This window comes from Lepidochelys olivacea (assembly GCF_965140295.1).
Source record: "Lepidochelys olivacea isolate rLepOli2 genome assembly, chromosome: 7".
NCBI classification, from domain to species: Eukaryota; Metazoa; Chordata; order Testudines; family Cheloniidae; genus Lepidochelys; species Lepidochelys olivacea.
The window spans coordinates 103,158,545-103,180,879 of NC_140417.1; the positions used below are offsets into that span (position 1 = coordinate 103,158,545).

Below are 22,335 nucleotides of genomic sequence, written 5' to 3' on the forward strand. Positions count from 1 at the left end.
CCTAGGGAGGTGGTGGAATCTACTTCCTTAGAAGTTTTTAAGGTCAGGCTTGACAAAGCCCTGGCTGGGATGATTTAGTTGGGAGATTGGTCCTGCTTTGAGCAGGGGGTTGGACGAGATGACCTCCTGAGGTCCCTTCCAACCCTGATATTCTATGAATCTAAGATACTGGGCTAACGCATAACAATATTTTCATATTAATAGCCTATCATTTTAAAATTAGCGTCTTGAATAAATGAAGAGAGACTGGGGCTGGGGAACGATGTAATAAGGACTCACTAATCGCAAAAGGCAAGGGTTAGGGGAGATTGGCTGTGGACAGAGCTATTGGCTTAATTTATTTTCAAACAAATGTTAATGTTTGTGAAAAGTCCCCAGGGCAGTCAGCTCTCTAGCCACAAAAACTGGTAGCAAACCTAATGCCTTGGTAACCTACTTCAACCGTGATCTGGAGCACGGAATGTTTGAGACTCCATTCCCATTCAGTGTTTGGCCTTGTCCACTTCGATTTACATTTGTGACCCATCTTCTAAAAACTGTACTGAGATCAGAGGCTCATTTCACTAATACCCCCTGAAAGCCATCAAACATTGTCACCAAAACTGGGCTAACACTATGTCTAACACTATGTCTAACTATGTCTAACACTAAACATACATGCACCGCAAACCATTAAAATGGTCTTCTAGAGAAGAGTGCCCTCTTACTCACGTCTCCCATCACCACATCCTCTCTCACCATCTGTTCAGTAAGTCACCCTCACCTTTCTTCACCATTCAATCAATCCCCTCACATTTCATATCCTGTCCTCCATCACCACCCAAATACTCTCTTGTCCTCACTCTTCACTTGAATGTCAGAGTAAGTCAATTATGTGGTGAATATTTTACATCTCCTCCACACCATTTCTGACCATCAGAAACCTCAAGGGCTTTGAAAGCTGTTTCTAGTTCTCCCCATCTACCATTTGCTAAGGAGTCTGCTTTATTCCTCTTGCTGTTAGACACCAACATGAGGAGGTTATCACAGATGTCCAGAAACCTAACAGGAAACGTTCAGTTACAGTTATTTCTTAGAGGCCTAGAGAGCATGAAGATCCTGCTGAACTGCTCTACTCGTGTGATAGGGCTTTTGCTGGTGCAGTTTTCTGGCTTGTTCATGGTACAGTAAAAGCTGTTTTATCAGACACTTCACCAACCATAAAGTTGTATAAACCGGCATTTCTGATCTTCATTGAAATGCCGGTTTATAGTCTGGTTGGTGCGGGAGGAGGTGTGGAGCACAGGCTCTGGGAGGGAATTTGGGTTCGGGAGAGGGCTCAAGGTAGCGGCTTGGGGCACAAGAGTGGGTGTGGGGTGCCGGTTCTGGGCGGTGCTCACCTTGGGAGGCTCCCCACAAGCAGCAACCTGTCTTGGCTGCTCCTAGGCGGCGGCACAGCAGGTGGCTCCGTGTGCTGCTCCTGCCCCGAGCACTAGCTCTTCAGCTCCCATTGGCTGGGAACCGTGGCCAACTGGAGCTGTGGGGGCAGTGCCTGTGGGCGGAGACAGCACGCAGAGTCGCCTGCCGCACCTCTGCCTAAGAGCAGCCAGGACAGGTCACTGCTTGCGGGGAGCTGCCCAAGGTGAACGCCCCACGGATCCGGCATCCCACACCCCCTCACGTGTCCCCTCCTGCACCCAAACTCCCTCCCTCTTAGTTATCTGGTATTTTTCACTTACCGGCACCCCACATTCTCCCAATATGCCAGATAAAACAGCTTTTACTGTAACTTGTTCTTTCAACCTCATCTACTGAGGTTACTAAGCATTTGATGTCGTAGTTCCAGGTGTGTAAACAGAGGATGGCTCTACTGGACCTCGTTCCATGCAGCTCTGCTGGTACAGCTGTTTTGGATGCTGCTGGTGTAGTTTCTGACTCTCATTATCAGTCTCATTAACCATCCAGTCTCTCCTGAAGTGTGAGGCTTAAGTCGAAGTACCTTTAACATAGATTATGGGTCCTAGAGGGTACACTTATTTCAGTATTAGGGACATGCAAGTACAATATCAGGGGGTAGCCGTGTTAGTCTGTATCCATAAAAACAACAGGGAGTCTGGTGGCACCTTAAAGACTAACAGATTTATTTGGGCATAAGCTTTCATGGGTAAAAAACCCACTTCCTCAGATACAAGTACAATGTGACTATAAGAAGTTTTATGCATATATTATCATGCTTCCTTGCTTTTACAAAATTATTTGAGCCCACAAAGTAACCTTAGAATAAGTTTTTACCCTTTAAGTTCCTTTATACATGGTGGTATATTTTACATTCATGTTGTTCCATTTTGATCCTTCTTCCTGGTTTCTTATCTTTACTATATACATTCCTGCATTTATGTGCTAGAGTCACCTTATTATGAAAGATTCATGGAATTTATTTTATTAGCAATCTGCTAAATTTGCCTCCTAATACACTAAATGATCTGTGAACCATTGGGAGCAGTTACTCTCAGGCAGGCACTCTGCATGTGAAGGCATATATACTGCTTCAGAATATCTGTGTATGTGTGTACACTGGGTTTAACCAATCAATTTACTTAAAAAAATTCAAAACAGGAAAAGCAATTACTCCGTACATTTAGGGCTACATTTTCACAGTTCGGTGCTATGAGGGTACATATAATTCAGATAACTACAGAACACTACCGGTGCAGAGGGTACTTGTGCATTTTAAGGAGCAGCACCTATTGCACAGCCCTTTCAAAATGTTGGGTGTTAAGGACTAATGCACTCTGAAAAATCAGTTTCATACTCCTCTTATGAATAATTCTAAGAACTGTTTCCCCAGCAATTTTTTATCTAGCTCCTTTCCCCAATATTTTAGCAACAAAAGGAATTTTTCCAACATAATCACTAAATTCCTGAGAAATATAGGTTAAGAATGGAAAGACATATAGCCCATGAAATGTACAGTATAATCTTAAATAAAAGCGTCAATGCATTTTTCTTTTCAATAGGACAAACTTTTTAATTGACTTTGGGTTTCTTTTGGGTTTTTTTGGTTTTGGGGGGGGGGGGGCAAGGTTTGCCTTGCACACCTTGCAATGCTGAGGAAGCCTATTTATCAAAGTCCTACTACTCTATGTTCCAATCACTAAGGTCAGACTTCATTTATTTTTTCTGTGTGTCATCTTTACCTACAAGTAAAACTGACAATCGATAAAAAAGGACCACAGCCTTCTAGAAAGTTTCAAGTCCCTGTTACTTGTTACTTCTCTCACCTAAGTGGCATCTTTTTATAATCATATCAGACAAAACAAAGGAATTATGTTTGTTAAATCTGTAACATTGTTACCCAGAAAACAGATACATTAAAAGAATTAAATAGATACTTTCAGGTTTAATCTTCTTTAAAATCTTTATCAGTATTACTAAAATTCCCTTAAATAATCAAGATTGACCATATTTCTAAAATTAAAAATTTACTTTTCTTCATCTATGCTGCAGTAGTTTCATATAAATTGGGCAGCAAAATTAGACTGCTCTCTTTTATAGCCCATTTTACTTTATGGTCCATATATATATATATATATATATATACACACACACACACACGCCAATATAAGTCTGCCTGCTTGTGAACCCTTCAGGGGGACGTTTAAATCCAAAAATAATTTTTCACTGCTCAGTCACAGTTTATAAATACAGCATTTATTACTATTAAGATTTGTAATGCTTTTAAAAAAGAACCCATCAAATCTAAATTTGGGGTCCAAATGGTTTGAGCAGCTTCCTTTTAAGCTATCCTGGTTAAATTCATTCACCCTACTTGATCACTACAAAACATCTAAATGAAGAGAAGGACTTTGCCTCTCTCTCCTCAGGCCTTTAGAACTCTGACAAAATTGAAGAGATTACTAGGAAGGGAGGAGAGGGCAACAGTTAGTTGATCACTATGTTAACTTATCTCACCAGGAAACAACACTTCTGGCTACACTATAGCCATCTAGAAAGAAAGGCAATGCTGTACCTCAAATGAAAACCTAGATAATCCATAAAATAACCATTTTAACTTCTCCTTCATTGGGCCACTAGCTGCAAAGTGGAATGAAAACATGGGTGCCTGGTATAGTGTCAATGTATTTAATTTGGAATTTGTGGGAAGGATTTAAAATATAAAACATCAGAAAGGTCGAGTTCTCTCTCTCAGTTTCCTTGACACAAGAGTCCATTACAGAAATGCAAAAGTGACAATTTCATATTTTAAAAATTACAATCCATGCCAATTACACTAAGTGTTAATGCTCTTTTAAATTACAAATTACAAGTTTTTGCCTTCATTTCTCCATGATCTACCCGCTATACTAATTGTGAATTAGCATTTTCTTACACAGTCTAAATCTGCTTGTCCTTGTAGTGGAACAACTTTAATTGGTTGCAATCTCGACTACCTTCTGCAGTGAGGACAAAACTAACACTGATGGAGGTCTAGAGACAATGAATAATGTGACAACGTAATGATTTCCAGGGTTTTGCTTACCATGTTGCGTGAAGAGGTCACTGTGAACTATTTCGATCAAACAGTACAACTTCTGAATTGTGAGCCGGCCCATTGGAACATTTAGGATGAAATCTGTAAACAGCTTGCTATATAAAAATAGGCAATTAAGAAAAGGAATATATTAATTTCTCAAAAGTAAATGAAAACAAATGTCTGTGGCTAGAGAAGAAATTGATGAGTTAGTTCAGTAAACACTTGGGGGCGGGGAGAGAAGAGGAGAACCAGGTCCTTTTCTACATAGTGAGGAGTTATAGAACGGCAATTAAGTGTTCAGAATTAGTTTAAATTTCTTTGGCCAATATATTTATTTCTACTCTTCATTTTTGTCCCTCACTCCATTAGAGATGAACAAGGCTCTACTCATGTAGCAGCATACACCTTCTCCATTTTTCATTTCGGCTTATGTATTTCAAAGTCTAACTGAAGCGCAGAGGCAATGCACATAAGACAAATAAATATGAGTTATTGTAAATGCAGAAGCCTGCTACTTAGGTAGGGGAAGAAGCACGATAGTAAGGATCCTTTATGTGAACAGCTTTGATTGGGGTAGGGGCAGAACTGAGACTGAAGCAGAAAAAACCATAGGCTTTGGGACCAGAAGGGACCTGGTTGACAACCTGCATAACAGAGGTCATTGAACTTGACCCAGTAGTTCCTGCATTAAGCCCTATAACTTGTGGTTGAGCTAAGCATATCTCTTAGAAAGACATCCAATCTTGATTAAGATGTAAAGTGATGGAAAATTTACAACATACTTCAGTAAGATGGTCCAATGGCCAGTATTTCACTTTTGGACAAATTTTTCAATCCTTTTTGCTGCCATACATCTTTCAAAAATGGCTTAGTCTTGGAACTCTATACTCATGGCCCAAGGAGACTTAATAGAAAAGGATATACAGTGGGATGCAAAATAGGTAAATGAAAAGTTATACGTTAGCTTCTGGGTGCAATGAAAAGTTTCAGCAATAATTATAATTTTTTGTACGGAGTATTTCCAAACTGAAATTCAGCTTTTGAATGATAGCCTTCTCATTTTCAAGCCTCCAAGCATTTTTTTTTAAATTAACTCTGAATTTCCACATTTATTTTATTAACACTTGAATGTTCTCTTAACTACCTCAATAAAATCACAGAATATACAATTGAAGACAATATAGAGTCTGTAATCAAAACATCTAAAATAAATTACTATTTTTTTTCTTCTTTTTACACATTAGCAGTGCTACCAAATCTTAGTTATTTGTTTGTTTTTAAACAAATGTTTCCCTTTTTCCTTTTTTGTAAAAGGGGTCCATGGAGAGATAACTGTTTTTGCTCTAGTAAAATTTTCACACACAACTAGTGTGCATTGAACTAAAACAAAGCTTATCATTATTCAAATCAATTGAGGTGCAGAGTGATGCACGAAACACATGAACTATAATTCTGATATCACTCACATGATTTACAATTTTTGGCATCTCATTAGATGATCTTTACTAGACAGGCTTCCCTACCACACATTTTACTTTAGAATAAAAATATGTATGTATACTCCTGAAGATGGCTCGAGCAAAGAATTCTGATCAAAGTGCAGTAACATAAATGATTATAATTTCTTGTCCTAGGGATTTAAGTTACCAAGATAGCAATAAAAATTCATATAAAATATTGTGCATTAAATAATTATACACAAGATCTAGACAATAGGAAGTACACAGTACATTACTTTATTAACATTACTTACCTAAGTTCTTTTGGATCAAATACCAATTTCACATCATTGACAATAGTTGGCAAGTATTTAAGTGCAGCCCCCTAAAAATTAAAAACACAGCAATGACCTCAGTGTAAACACCAGTTTGACAGTTACCACAATCTAAAGTTACAACGCAGAGTTCACTGAAAGGGAGAGAAATTAAAAATAAGGGAGTTGTACAATATTATGAGATGGACAATTTAAACCTTGCCTGCTGGTACTCCAGACTAGGGATCTGTGAGGCTTGTTGCCTCTGGGTTTGCCAGAGGTCTCAGTATGGCCACTGCATGTAGGGAGCTGGTGGCTGGAACTGTGGACCAGTATGGTGGCTAGGACATGCAACAGAAACTCAAGTCCTCTCATTCACTATCTGAGTCTGAAGAGGAGAGACACAGTGCAGGGTGTGGATATGCCATTGTGTCCACTACTCCTGGTGAACTTGGTACTGGAGCCCCGGTACCGGAGCCCTGGTACTGAGAAGGGGCGAGTGCGGTGCATCAGAGAGCAAGAGGTCCAATGTGCACCTGTAGTCAGTCGGTGCGGGGGGTACTAGTATCAGTTCCGATGGCTGTTGGTGCCGGTGCCGACAACCTAGTTGACGTAGCCTTCCCTGGTGCGGAACATCTATGTTTCTCATTCACCAGTGGTACCAGAACTTCTTTGCCCATGCCCACTGGGTTTTTGGACAGTCCAGCTGGCTCTGTCGGCTTGGTACCATGCGTGCCCTGGGTACCAGCTCAAGGCAGCTTCGGCGCCGTAGGTACCGAAGATACTGATGGAGCTGGAGGTCATTTCCTGCTCTATCTGGGCTCATTATGGAGACTCACAGACCTTTTCTTAGACGTCTTTAGCAAGTGGCTCATTTCTTTGGGATCACCTGCTTTTGACGTAGAAGGTTGCGGTGATAGTTCTCACCAGAACTCTGGGGAACGGAGGGCCGACTCCGTGAGCAGGAGTTTTAACTCTCTGTCCTTCCTGGACTTGGATTACAGCAGCTGGCACCAGCCACAATTTTGTAGATTGTGCTTCTCCCCGCGCAGTGAATACACTGCAAAAGTCCAACCATTACCGGGATGGAATCCTTCCAGCTAAGACATTTTTTGAAGCCTGGGGAGCCAGGCAAATCGTTGTGCACTGCAGGGGGATCGCTCCCCACCAGAGTCGGAAGGAGGCAACCTTTTCTACTTTTTCTTCCTTTCTTTTCTCCCCCCTCCCCCTTTTGGCATGGCCAATGAAACAGAAATAAATACTAAAAGACTATTAAAGAGAAGCAAAAATTTGCAAAACTAAAGAGAAGCAAAATTTGCTGAATGGACAGCTCCTAGCTCGGTCTCTAGCCTAGGGCGGTTGAGAAGGAACTGAGGAGGGAATACCCGTGCATGCCAGCTGGCCTCACGGGTGGAGGAAAGCCCCACGGGAGGGATGGACTACTATTGAAATTCTCCCATGGACACCACAGAGGTGCACAAACATCTACAGTGGAGCACCCATAGGGACACTACTCGAAGAAGGTAAACTGACATTCTTTCCCTTACCCCTTTAGTCACTGAATTATTTAAAGTATTCAGCTTCCCTTTCTGGCTCACAATATATTAGCTAATAAATCCTCAGTTAATGAATTTTATTATGGTTCAAATCTTTTTCATGGCGCCAAAACTGACAGCCACTAACTCTACATAAATCTTAATTTAAGGTTATTGCAGCTTCTGTCTTTTACTCTTGACCACACACACAGATTAAACATAGTATGACATCAGATAAGTGTCTTGTAATATTTATGTACACATCATAGCTTAATACTGTGTACAAGTGACACTAGTTAGTTCCACTATCATTGCAAAATCTAATTATAGCAAAAAAAATTTGCACAGTTCAAATAAGAATTAAACACAACTGTTAAGTCAAGTGAAACTAATCAGAAAAGCACAGAAGCTCACTGAAAAAGTTAGGCTCAGATCAGGCAAGTTCTGCTTTTCTCAAACCAAGACCTTTCTTATCACAGGACAAAGGGTTTCCTCCCTCTCCCTACCTTTATTTTCATTGATCCCCTTCTAACTTTTAAGGTAGATAAACAACAAATATTTACAGAAGGAACTAAAAGAAGTTAGGTGAGTGCAGAGTCAGGAATAGGTATCAGGAGTTCTCAATCCCCTCTGCTGACATCATATTTTAAAGTGCCCCAAAAGATGACAAATGCCTCACAAAACAAGTGTAGCTATAGGTCCTTGCTCCAGAAAGTGTAAGCATTTAAATTCAACATAATGTAACAAATCGGGTGTCAACCAGATAAAGAGAGAGAGTGGAGGGAGAGAAAAAGTGTGACAGGAAGAGGAAGCACAGGGGTGAATTCTTCAAATTACGCTGCATCTCTAAAATAATATTCAAGCCTAATTATATACACATAAATATGAAATATTTGCATCATATAGTATCAAAACTATTCATCGAATTAGATTGTTAGATTGACTGAAGACTCAATAGCTCATTTTTTGAATTTATCCAGCAGTGAAACGTCAATCATTTCAACATGACAGTTTCCAAGGTACTAGTAAGAGTTTTCTCACACACATTATATGTGTGTATGTGTGTATATATATAAAATATACAGAGAGAGAGAGAGAGAGAGAGAGATCCAAAAAACTATATTAAAAGAACCTTACGATTACAAAATCAAGCACTCAAAAGTTAGAAGATGCCAGTCTCAAGGTTTCATGTGGAACTTTAATACTGCCTCCTTGTGCATATACACTATGAATGAGGACCTTCATTTTAGGTTTTTATCAATTTTAGCCAAAAATTCCCCATGTTTTACAGAAGCTATGATGTGGGTTTTACCGATTTTCACCCTTATTTTGAAAGTGCTGGAACTTCCCGGACCCAGCTCTCCACTCTGGAAGGAGAGGCAGTTCTGTAACTGCCATCTCTCTTTACAGAGCGGGAAGCTGGTCAGGATTCTGTGGGGGGGTCACGCTCAGTACAGTGGAACTTCCCAGACCCCACGTTGCCAAGCCTCTCTCTCTTCTTCCAGAGCAGAGAACCAGGTCAGGTCAGAAGTACTGTAATACGTCAAACACTGGCATATGTACTGTTGTCAATTCTGCACCCATCAAACGTCTAGAAAACATGACATGCAAGGCAAGACTGAAAAAATTGCGTTCGTTTAATCTGGAGAAGAGAAGACTGAGTGGGGACATGGTAACAGTCTTCAAGTAAGTAAAAGGTTGCTATAAAGAGGAGGGGGATATATTGTTTTCCTTATCCACTGAGGACAGACAAATAGTAATGGGCTTTAATTGCAGCAAGGAAGATTTAGGTTATACATTAGAAAAAACTTCCTAACTGTAAGGGTAGTTAAGCACTGGAACAACATACTTAGGATGATTGAGAAATCCCTGTCATTGGAGGTTTTAATAACAGTTTAGACAAACATCTGTCAGGCATGGTCTCAATCAGTGGCTCTCAAACTGTAAGTCAGACCCCAAAGTGGGTCATGACCCCGTTTTAACGGGGTTGCCAAGGCTGATGTTAAACTTGCTGGGGCCCAGGGCCAAAGGGGGCCCCAAGCCTGAGCCAGAGGTCTTCAGCCCTGGGTGGCAGGGCTCAGGCTTTGACTTCAGCAGCGGGGCTCAGGTTATAGGCCCCCTGCCAGGGGTTGAAGCCCTTGGGCTTTGACTCCACATCCCCCACCTTCCCCCGCCCAGCCTGGGGCAGCAGGGCTAGGATGGGCTCAGGCTTTGGTCCTCCATCCTAGGGTCATGTAGTAATTTTTGTTGTCAGAAGGGGGTCGTGGTGCAATGAAGTTTGAGAACCACTGGTCTGGATAATACTTGATCCTGTCTCAGTGAAGGGGACTGGACAAGATGACCTATCGAGGTCCTCTCCAGTCTTAGATTTCAATGAATCTATGATTACCAGTTTTACAGGTAACTTTCCACGCTATCAGCATTCAAAAAGAATAAAAGTGAATTACTTTTCATGCTAAAATGGGCTGAAAATGAAAAACTGTATCATCTACATTTCAGATTATCAGTCTTTTAAGAGTTAAAAAATAGGATGATTGATATTAACACTGATATTTACCCAGAAAATTGTAACATTAATTTTTGCAGCAATTTTCACCCATTTTTAAAATTTCTGTAATAAACACAGATAAATTCCCAGAAAATTAAAAACAAAATAAAAACCGAAAACTAAGGGTCTTAACCATGAGACAGTCTTTAATTACATGATCACATTTTTTCCTCAGGGCCCATGTTTCATTCGGTGCACAGGATGGACAGTGCTCTGGGAATGAATAAGGACAGTACAGAGAATAAGGCTGTGTTCTGTAGGACCACTGCCGCATTTATTGAAAATGTTGGAAAGTGTGTGTTGAATAAACCTGTGGTGAATAAACCAAAGAACTACAGGAAGAGAAAGAATGAGCTCATAGTTAAGGCAGCTGAATGCCACTCTGGAGAACTGGACTCAATTCCTGCTTCTGCTAGAATTCCGACATGATGCGTGGCAAGTCACTTAAACCAAAACTTCACAGGTGGCCACTGTGTCTTCCTCATTTTCTGGGTACCCATTTTGAGACATCTGGGGGTTCAATTTGCAGAAGCACTCATCGCTCCTACTGACATCAATGGGACCTCTGCTCTGAACATATAAAGTGCAATAAAATGTTAGGTACTCTGAAAAATGAGGCCCATGGCTCATCAAATTGAGCACCTAAAATTACTTGGCACTTGATAATTTAGGCACTGATCTCTGTGCCACAGTGCTCCATCTGTAAAATGTGGATAATACCACCAGATCTCACAATGTTGTAAAGATAAATCCATTAAGAATTAAGATACTACAATGAGAGCACTAGCCAACGAGGAAATTAATTCTGTATTAAGTGAAAGGTTTGGTATGGTGTGGAGCAAATAATGCAAAGGGCCACACACAATGAATGATGAGAATAAAAAGAAATGAACACCAATGAGCAACATCCATCCTGTGCACTGAATGAGGCAGGGTTCTTTGGGGGGAAAAAAGTATATGATAATACACGCATATGCACAAATGGGCTGAATTAAGATTGCACAGACAACCTTAATTGTGGCACTACCTAACCAAATGCTTGAATTTACAACCTAAATTTTCTTTAAGATAGGTTTGTGTATAGGGTTGGTTGTGTGTGTGTGTGTGTATTTATAATGAGTGTATATGTGTGTATATATACACATATTTGTAATGTGCACACACACATGCAATTTTAAAGTTAAAATTCAAAATGCTTTCTTAGGGGCATACCTATAAATATTTGAATGGTGTAAAAACCAAGAAGGAAAAACAATTATTTATTATGTACATGAGGGTGTAACTAAGACTAAGTAGATATTAATAATAGACAATCGAAGTTATTAGTGAGATGTGGAATAATGCCTCCACAGAGATGATAAAAGCCTTGTTGATTGGGACTCTGAAAATCAATTGGATAAAATACTAGAAAATGCATTGTAGAGTTATGACCTGAATTGACAGGGTGATGGACTTAGATGACTTAATAGGCTTTTTTCTGTATCTAACTTCTATGATTATGTGCTTATAACATGTGCTTTCCTATTATAGTATTGTTTCTGGAATAATTTGGCCAAGATCTCTTGGTTCTTGCCTCACCCCAGTTATTGAAAATGTGACAATCGTAATGTGAAAGTATAGTAATTTATTAATTTTGTAAAACTCCAATAATTATTGATACACAGTTATTTTTAAATCTTTCTTAGTAAGTCAACTGTGATAATCCCCAATCATTTTGGCTGCTTTTCTTCAACCTCCCACCATTTTGCCAGTATATTTCTACCGATGTAGCGACCAGGAAGGAACATAATATTCCAGATGCAACACAGCCATTCAGAAAAGGAGAATTATCTCCCTTTGTCTTGGGTCTTACTATTTATATGAAAAAAGATCTGCATTACTGAATAACTTTAGCCCCTTAAAAAAATTTCAGAAAGGCAAAAAAGAATCAGAGCCCTACATCAGGGCATCATTCTGAGAAATGATGAGCACCTGCAGCTCCCATTTAAGTCAATAGCAGTTGCAGGCTCTCAAAATCAAATCAGAATAGACCATAAATCACTAGACAGAGAAGTCCTCATATTTATTTATGATCACAACTCCTTCCAACACCAAGTGTCATGATGTCACAGATAAATTACACTACTCATACTCAAGCCTAATCTTTAAACAAAAAAAGGGAAAAATATTTGGTTTCTTATCTAATATCAATCGAATATTGTAATTGTCTTTGTAGCTAGAAATATGACTACTGATGATAATTAATATGTACTATTTTAGGGTAAAGTTCAGGGTACATTATTCAGTATAATTATTTTAATTAAATCCATTAGCATATCTTTATATAAGATTAGAAGAGCTATCAGTGATACAAAATAAGCTTTTTCTTGAATAATGTATGAAGCAATTATTAATTTACATATTTCTTAAGAAAACGCATATTAAACTGATTTCAGTTAGATGGCTGAACCAGAAATACACACCACTGAGAAAAACAACTTCAAAAAGGAGATGTTCCCTTCTCCAAATAGTTAAAAGCCATCTACTAAGGTTATTAGTTTTGTGGTCTTGGCAACAGAACTGAACGTGACAAGATAGATCCAGTGTAGGAATGCCTTTTAGTCTTCTTCCACCTCCACTCAAGAAACACTGGCATTGGTGTCTAATGGCACATCTGGCATCCAAATCCGGATCACTATATCAAGGACAAAAAAATTCCTGAGGCCTAGATTGTGAAAAAGGCCACCATCTGGCTAGTAATGGTCTGATCCACATCCCCATCAGACAATAAAAAGACACCTACTGAAGAAATGGGTTTTAGGTCAGACCGCAAGTGAATAGCTTTGTGGGATGGAATCCTAAAAGTAAAGAAATAAGCAATGATGTATGAGTTTGGCAATGTTTTTATATTTTAATAACCAACGGTTCTACATATTGGAAAGGACGTTTGCATATTTCTGATACGCTGTAATATAAATGGGACAAGATAGAAACAATGGCAGATTTTTTTCCAAAATAATGAAGAGTTTAGGGGGCCATGCATGTGGTAGGCCATTTCTTTCTGATGCCTCAGTGATTTCAAGGGGACTTGTGGTTATCTACATCATCTTCCAGGTCATGAGAGGGTTCCAGCATCTTCTTCTGGGGTGTGGCAAAAGCAGTCCTATCCTTAAAAAATCTTCCCACACAGGAGTGGGGCAGGAACACTCTGCCCATGCCACAGAGCAACAGGACTGTAAGGAGTGCCCACTCCTGAGAGCACTCACTTTTTCCTGCTAGCAGACTTTCTCCCAAGCCAGATACAGAGACGCCTCATAATTCCCAGTGTGGGAACCATATGGAATACCAGGGGTTCCTGACAACTGCTTGCTAAAGATTCAAAATTTTCTCTTCCTTGAGGGGCAATTAGCAAGGAACTCTGGGCTGAGGTTTTCTGAGAGTAACAGAACATGAACCCCACCCTGTTTTCCAACAGTCACAAAACGTATGCTGCTTTAAAGATTAGATTCAAAACCCTCCTTTCCCTTTAAGTTTTGACTGAAGAAGTGATTCAGAGTCTCAGAGGGGACAGTAGGATAGAAAGACTTCAGATTAGGAGGTCTCTAAAACAATCCTATTTGATCCCTGGACTTCACCATCTCACAGAAAAAAGTCTCCCACGAGCTATGAAATGGGGAAAGTACTTTGTTACAGTGGGAAAAAAATCATTCCAGATAAAAGACCAGGCATATCAACTCTGATATACAGGTAAAGGCATCTACCTTCACTTTTCATAGCAGGTTGTCTAATGTGCTAATGAAGAAAATGAGAACAGTATCGCACTCAAAGCTCCATCCACAGGACAATCCCCAGGCTGCTCTGTTGCATCTCAATCCACTGGACCCATGTGCTTGAAGCTTCCCTTGATCTGAGCAGGCTCCAGCACTGTCTCTTTCCTTGGCTTCTCCAGAACATTTCCAGGACACAGTCAGTTTGTTATCCCTTCACAGAAATGGGACCAGGTGGCCCAGATGCCAATGCCCCAGAATCTGTGCTGACCCCTCATACTCTCCAGAAACTTAAGTAAACCCTCCCCAAAACTCCAACTGTGTGGGCACTCCAGGTTTCCAGTTTAACTCTTCTGGGGCATGTGATACTGAAAGCAAACAGACAGACTCTGCACAGAATTCTAAAAGAAATTACTCATTACTTAGTAGACTGCACAAGAAAGACACAGATCTGTACAAAATAAAATAATATACACTTTTATTTGTTTCCCTGCCTCAGTTTCCTCACCACTCTGGAGAATTCTCTGGGGTGGCTAGGATCCTTCTCCTGCAGCTCATGGCTTCTTCCCTTAATCATGGAGTTTCTCTCCCTCTCTAGGTCAGCTAGCTTCCTTGTTCCTCAGCTGATCCTGCACTTAAACAGGACACCCCGCCACCACTATGAAAGTACACCAGCTTCTTCTTTTCTTCTCTAGCACAAAGCATCCTGTGTGTCTCTTGAAGGTATATGTCCCACCAGAAATACCTGGTTTCTTTGTTCTGCAGCTAGGAATTTTCCACTCGCTAAAACTGAGCACCCTCCAGGGAAGTTGGAGAAAACTGGCTGCCCTGGCTTTGATCAACCAGTTGTCCCCAAGGTTTTTAAACTCAATAGGCAACCATTAAGGCTAACAATTGACTATTATCCCTGGTCCAGTAAATATGTGACACAGCTGCTGTGACCAAATGGAAGATTCATAGATTCATTGAATATCAGGATTGGAAGGGACCTCAGGAGGTCATCTAGTCCAACCCCCTGCTCAAAGCAGGACCAATCCCCAATTTTTGCCCCAGATCCCTAAATGGCCCCCTCAAGGATTGAACTCACAACCCTGGGTTTAGCAGGCCAATGCTCAAACCATTGAGCTATCCCACCCCCCACATACAGAGTCATTCTATGATTCCACAATTTCATATCAACCAGAATTTATAAGATGATGTACATAGATTCCTCAAATCACCACAGAAAATATGGTCATGTCTGAACATATCTAACTCAATTACAAGGTTAGTGTGTTATATATTTTTTGCATATGCCTGGAGTTACATAACATGTCACATTAATTTTTCGCTAGGGAAAGGAAAATAATTCAGTCTCAATATTCCTTTGGGCCTAATACGTCTTGTTTATGGCTAGCTAGAGGTTTCTTATCTTGTGGTCCACCAATTAGTCAAACCAGAATGGCTCCAAAGTAAGTTCCTTTTTGGCTCATACATTTATCTATCATGGAACTTCTAGGCTCTCAGGCAGAGGTTGGCTAGCGATCAAGTAATCTACATAATATAAAAATCTTCCCTTTAACAAAAGGAGAAGGTCTTTTTCAGTGGCGGAAGGAAGGGGGAGACACGTACACGGCATCAGAATACTTCACTGTTTTAAATAGTGATATTTCCACTAAAACAAATAAATTAAGTAACTCGTGACAGAGATATAGAAAAAAATATAGATATATAAATATAATATATATATATATATATATATATATATATATATATATATATATATATATATATATATATATATATAAATATATAAATATATATAAAAATATATAAATATAAATATAAATATAGTTTTCCCTTCATAGAAAACTGGGAGACCTGAAAGTTCAGGCAGGGACCAGCAATACTGGCCTGACCTCATACTGGCTGACTCAAGATCATCCTTGTAACATTGTATCAAAGCAGTAATCTTAAAAAGAGTATATAATGAGCATCAACTTGCTGCCTGGCACATTTTGATAGCTGTCACTGCCCTGAAGCAAGCTACTATCAGTGTTCCAGCTTTAATTAAATAGACTTTAATTTGTTCCATGGAAAACCAATGAGAAATGCACAAGGACAACCATTTCAATGACTATTAAACACAGGCACTGAGTTATTGTCTTAACATCAGGAGAAGCAAAAAAGATTTAATGATTTTTCTCCTGGTGTTCTATCCATTACTGACAAAAAATCAAAGACCATGTGGAAACACAATTTGGAAATTAAATAACTAAAGGACAATTAGACTGATTTCAGATCAAATAATTTTAAAATTCCAAAGCCATCTTTTACTGCATCTTTTTGAAGAACTAGAAGACTCCATTCTTTATATAAACCTAACACGAATAGATCAATCACCAGTGTTTATTTCTCATAAATTCTACAAATTTATGAGAAATAAACAAAGCAAAGAGGGAGAGTCATTTTGGTGTATACACTACATGCACAGAAAAGCCTGAAGAGAGAGAACACTATTCTCAATTCCCAGGCTGCCATTATGAAGCTTGTGACAGAGAGCTGTGGCAGATAGTTTATCTTAAAAATATATGGAGCATTTATCACTGTAGTGTTTAGACATTAAAATGATATTAAGAATTGCATAAGGATAGCCCAGACTAGAGTCTGCTACTGCCAACCCTACATTCAACCACTAAAAAGGGTGTGTTTTCATCCCCACTTCTTCCTCCCATCTCTTCTCTGTACTGAATTTCCCAACTGCCCTCTCATGTAGTGCATAGAAAGGTTCATTTTGCCTTCATCTCCAGTCTTCCCAGTTGCTATCTGGGTCCACCTAAGTCCAAAGAGCCTTACAAATAAGCAGCAGTTGGTTCATCACAGACTCAGGGAAGTCTAAGCCAGGCTGGAGAAGAAGAAAAAAAAAAATCAGAACATAGGATTGAAAAGGACCACCTGGTTCATCAAATCCAGTCTCCTACTATCACAAGAAATCCCATCATATAATTCCATTCATAAATTTATCAAACTCCATCTTAAAACTAGTTAGATTGCTTGCCTGTACTGCTCCTAGTGGGAAGCTGTTCCAGAACCTCACTCCACAGATGTTTAGAAATCTTCTTTTAATTTCCAGCCCAAATTTAATCATGGCTAGTTTATACCCATCTGTTCTTGAGCCAACATTTTTGTTTAAAAAGCGTTTCTCCCTCTCTGATGTGTCTCGCGAGAGCAATCCTACCAACTCACAGCTTTTGTTTTGGTAGGCTAAACAAGCCAAACTTCCTTAGCTTCCTCAGGTAAGATAATCTCCTTTCCCCATCACCCTAGTAGTCCTCCTTTGCACCTGTTCCAGTTTGAATTGGAAAACTGTGTCTCATATTTCCACAGTAGTACGTGGGAACTGTTGATGGGGCTCCAAATGTTATTTCACACAGGGCTACCCAAAACCTAGAACTGGCTGACCACTCCATAGTGCAACATTTTCACTGTGATTTCTGTCAAATTCATCCCATATGATGCTTTCAAATTACCTGGGGAAAAAATAAAGTCACTTCTCAGCCCTGTAATCTGAAAGTTCAAAAGGTAAGCACTTCCCAGCATGACTAAACTGTAAAATGATTTTGAAAATAAGTTTTTATTGACAACTGACATTTAGAACCAATTTCAAGTATATGTAAGAATGTATTCATGTGAGAAATATTTATCATCTGAAATTTCAGACTGCTGAGCTGAGTCAGGGTTGGCAGAGTTCCTCCCTCCGTTGGGCCAATTTATGATCAATTACTTCAACTTTGCGCCCCCAGTAGCAATGCACGGCTGCAAATGAGCGTAGAAATGTTCTTAACAGTAGAAAACCAGCAGAAATCAAGAGGGAGCAGTATTGACAAAAAGGACAATTAATTTGAAAAGATATGAACTTTAGTGCAAAGAGAAAGTCAAACAGCATGCACAAGAAACTAATCTTAGAATAAAATCAATTCATGTACTCTTCTGAAATGCAAATGCACAATTTTGTTTTACACTGAACTACACAATGATATACATTCATGACTCTTAAAATATTATGACTGATACAAAGATGGAACAAACAATAAAAAATATTTATCACTAGTTAAATAGAAAGGGGTTCTCAAAACAATTCTCAATTTCAGCACTGAACTAGAGTTGGGTAAATACTTCAAAACATTTGTACTAATAAAAAATAAATTTGTTCAAATAAAATATTAAATCTGCTTTCATTGTGTGCATGTCATTTTGGTGTTTTCTTTCCATAAATAATCTGATGAACGAATTTACTGGCAGGAATGATATGGTTAGGCAACATAGCTATAGAAAAAGTGAATCTAAATTAGTTTAAAAAAAAATCCCATTTAAGTTACTCTATCTAAATACTAACTTTTATAAAAGCTAAGTGTGAACCTAACTTTTACTCTGTTAAAAAGGTGCAGCTGAAAATAGATCCCAACAATACCAGAAACATCATTACAATCTAAATTATTCCCAGATGCTGAAATAAAGAGTGCATATTAATTTCATAAAATGACAAATAGTCTTCAGATACTGATACAACATCAGGAACAACTCCAAACAATTAAGTAGTTTATTAAATTCTTAAAATTAACATTTTAAATTAGAATTACTAACACACTTGTGCAGCACGGAGCCAAAGTTCAGATCCCTGTTCTCATACTCACAGAAACTACAGGTTTTAATTAGTCTAAAGAAAAGACCTATTTCCATATAAAAAAAACCTAAACACATACGAAAAAGAGCACTAGGAAGCACAAAAACAAAATGCTTCAATTCCAGAATTTTTAACACTGAATAGGATTTTACCAGGTTTCAGAGTAGCAGCCATGTGAGCCTGTATCCGCAAAAATAAAAGGAGTACTTGTGGCACCTTAGAAACTAACAATCATTAAGTGATCTCATTAGGAAGTAAGCACTAGCATACAGAATTAGAATACCCATCTCTGGTATATCTGCACTATTACTGTATATCTATTTGATTTGGATAATTTCAAACAACTACATTGTCATAAACGATTATTTTATACCACACAAGAAATGGATGAGTACTTCACAGAAAATAAATAAAGTACTTACCTTAAATTGCTTGCAAGCTAAATTTTAGATATAACACAACAAATGAGGGAGACAAAGTAGTAGAGAGGGAATGGGGTAGGAAAGGAGAAGAATAACAGACATGTGCTTATGTGGTTATTCAGTTTAAAGCATTTGCACATCTTGGTAGCTCGCAAAGCGTATCACAGATGTGATATTTTTAAGGGGATGTGATTAAGTGACTGATCCATGGTCAGTAAAAACTTTAGTGGGCTTTTCATCAGACTGTAAACAAAGATGAAGAAGAGGAATTACTTCTTCTTAATGAAAAAACTGATGGCATGACCCTGTTGAAACACTTGTAAACTATGGCAAAGGGTAATTAACTATGCCAGGAAATAAAGACAAGTAAAGGAAAATAATATGGTTCAAAAAAAGTCCAATGTTTGCTTTAAATAGTTTAAAGTAACCAGTAATTGGTAGTCACAGTTCTTAGTACATGCAATATGCAGGCTGAATTTCTTATATTGTATAGTTGCACCAGGAAATTGCAGGTTATTTCTACAATCATCACGAACATCTCTGCATGTCATCCTTTGAGGCCTTTTAAGGCATTTAAAAATAAAATAATTTGAATAATCATTAAATCATTTCTCCAAACATTTTAAAAATTTACAAGATTTTTTATAATGCCAAACAATTATTTCAGTAGTAGCCTACCTGAAACTATTAGTGGCAAAGACAAAACTAGTCTTAATTTTTAAATTTCCATGATGAAAGTAAGCACTAGCCTCTTAATTTTTAAGTTTCCTATTTCAGCCCCTTCCCCATTAGAAAATTGTGTTTATCATGAAAATTGCCATATTTGATGGTTCGGAACCATTTAGAAGTACTGGGAAGACTTTTGCCAATAACCTAGTGTGACAGAATATACTCCTGTATTCACACTCTACTGTAATAACCTTTGTGCAATGTATGCTTTATAAGGTATCGTTTGAAAACGAAGTTTGCTGCTCAGTATTGTCCTGATAAAATATGTGTGGCAACACTATATCTGAAGGGGAATCTTATAATACAAACCCCACAGCCCTGACCAAGCAGAAGTTGGCAATCAGGTCTGTCCTAAACAATGGAACCTGTGCTTGCCTTAATTTGCATTTAAGCAGTAAACAGAGGCTTCAAGCAGGAAGGAAAACAAAGGAAGCTCAAACAGGTGGAAAAAAAAAACAGCAAGGAAGATCCTTCCACACAGACTCTTTGTCTCCTAGTTTCCAGCTGGAAATGGTTTTTCAAGAGGGGGACTGAAACTAAAAAAAAAAAAAAAAAAAGGAGCAGAGCCCCCCCCTCTCGGCATTGCATCTAAGATGACAAAGGAAAAGAGCCAGTGGACTCTCAGGATGAAGGGTGGTCCTGACCTGAATAGTCTGGTCAGTAAACTTGCTAGAAGTATGTGGTGAGAAATTTTGTTTGAATCTAATATAGTTCGTTAAGTTAGACACTATTAAGCATTTTATCTTTATTTTTCTTGTAGGCATTTCTGACTTTTACACCTCGTTACCTGTATTCACTTAAAATCTCTCTCTTTGTAGTTAATAAATGTGTTTAACTGTTTTACCTAATCCAGTGTGTTTAAGATGAAGTGGCAGGGTAACTCTATTTAATATAATAAACTGGCATCTTATTCTCTTAGAGGAACAATGGACTTAATATATTTGTACTGTCCAGGAGAGAGCTGGGCAGTACAGGGCATACATTTCTGGGGTAAGATCCAGGACTGGTGGCAAATACACCCTGCTGTATAACCAAGGCTTGTGACAGTCCTGGTGTAACTGGCAGGCTGCAGTTACACACAGACACTCAGGGTGGCTTATGTGCTGGAAGGCTGTTTGTGAGCAGTGGCTGCAGGGCAGGGGTGACAAAGCCCCCCACTAGTTGGGTTGGATTGTGCCCTGGTATGACACACCTAGTCATTACTGGTTTGCCTATATCTTGCATATGTCACTTCAAAAGACAGGCCCTGAGGAGGAATTTGTCTTGTTACGACTCCTCTAAATACAGTGTAATTAAACCTCCTTGAAAACTCAGACATAAAATATGTTTGAAGAAAACTGGATGCAATTAAGCAAACTTATAATTTTTGGTGTTTGTCCTTCCATGGGGACATCTGACTTATTTTGCCCACATGAAAAAGAATTCTCATCATATATGTATATATTGAAATATATATTTATATTTATTTCAGTACTACAGTCTTAACTCATACCCCACAGTAAGTACTACCTCTTTCATCAGTAACGTTTGATAAGAAGAGTTGGCCTCACTTTAAGGCACTGAATACACACAACTGCCATCAATGTAACTGAAAATCAGGCCTACTATGTTGATGGGTTTTTTTTTGAGAGCAGCGTGATATTTACAAGAAGATTGATTTTAACTATTAAGTTCTATAAGTGCTCGGCTTTTGTTTAAAGGACATGCAATGGTCATTTAGCAACCTAAAATAAGATGCAGAATGGTCCAGTGATTATGGGACTAGCCTAGATCTTGGGAGACCAAGGCTGTGTGACTTTGGGCAAGTCGCACCTCTCTGCACCTCAGCTCCCCACCTGTTAAAAATGGAGATAAATCAGACTTCCCTACCCCACAGAAGTGGTGAGAGGATAAGTACACACAGACTGTCAGGGGCTCAGATACAAGGGTGATGGGGATCAGATTAGTATCTTGGATGGATGTTTCACTTTGAGCTGGTGCTACCTTTAGCATGCCATTCTCTGGTGTTGTTTCCCCTAGCACTCCTGTAGCAGTACACCCTTCCCTGGTGCTGCCTCTCCTTCTATGTACTGTCTTAAAAGAGATTTTTATAGGTTCCAGAATCCTCTCACCAACAGCATATTTTCCTAAAGCTCACTACTATCCCAGGCTCCCCTCTTCCCTCTATCATTGGGTGATGCCACCTGCACCACGGCATAGTTCTAAACCTGATTTAGATGAATACTTTCTATATCTTCCTTCCTTGTACATTCGACCCCTGAAAGACCTTGAGTTTTTCCTTTTTCCTTGTGACAGTTTACTTTGTCACAACCAGCATTAATCCTTTGTATATATTCTATCACCAGTCCCCAAAGAAATCTAGACCACCTTGGTAAATGACCTTTTCAACACACTAGATCACCAAATGTAACAAGGTGTGGAAGAAA

The 22,335-nt window shown here is 39.0% G+C and overlaps 1 protein-coding gene across 2 annotated transcripts in view; it reads right to left on the minus strand.

The window, feature by feature from the left end:
* DOCK1 (dedicator of cytokinesis 1) overlaps nucleotides 1-22,335 on the minus strand; it is a 552,328-nt gene that overhangs the window by 410,153 nt on the left and 119,840 nt on the right. For both annotated transcript variants that reach the window (XM_084632948.1, XM_084632949.1), the window contains exons 24-25: nucleotides 6,267-6,337; nucleotides 4,520-4,626 (exon numbers count right to left, since the gene is read on the minus strand). In XM_084632948.1, coding sequence (XP_084489074.1) covers nucleotides 4,520-4,626; nucleotides 6,267-6,337 — 178 coding nt within the window. The remainder of the gene's footprint in view (nucleotides 1-4,519; nucleotides 4,627-6,266; nucleotides 6,338-22,335) is intronic.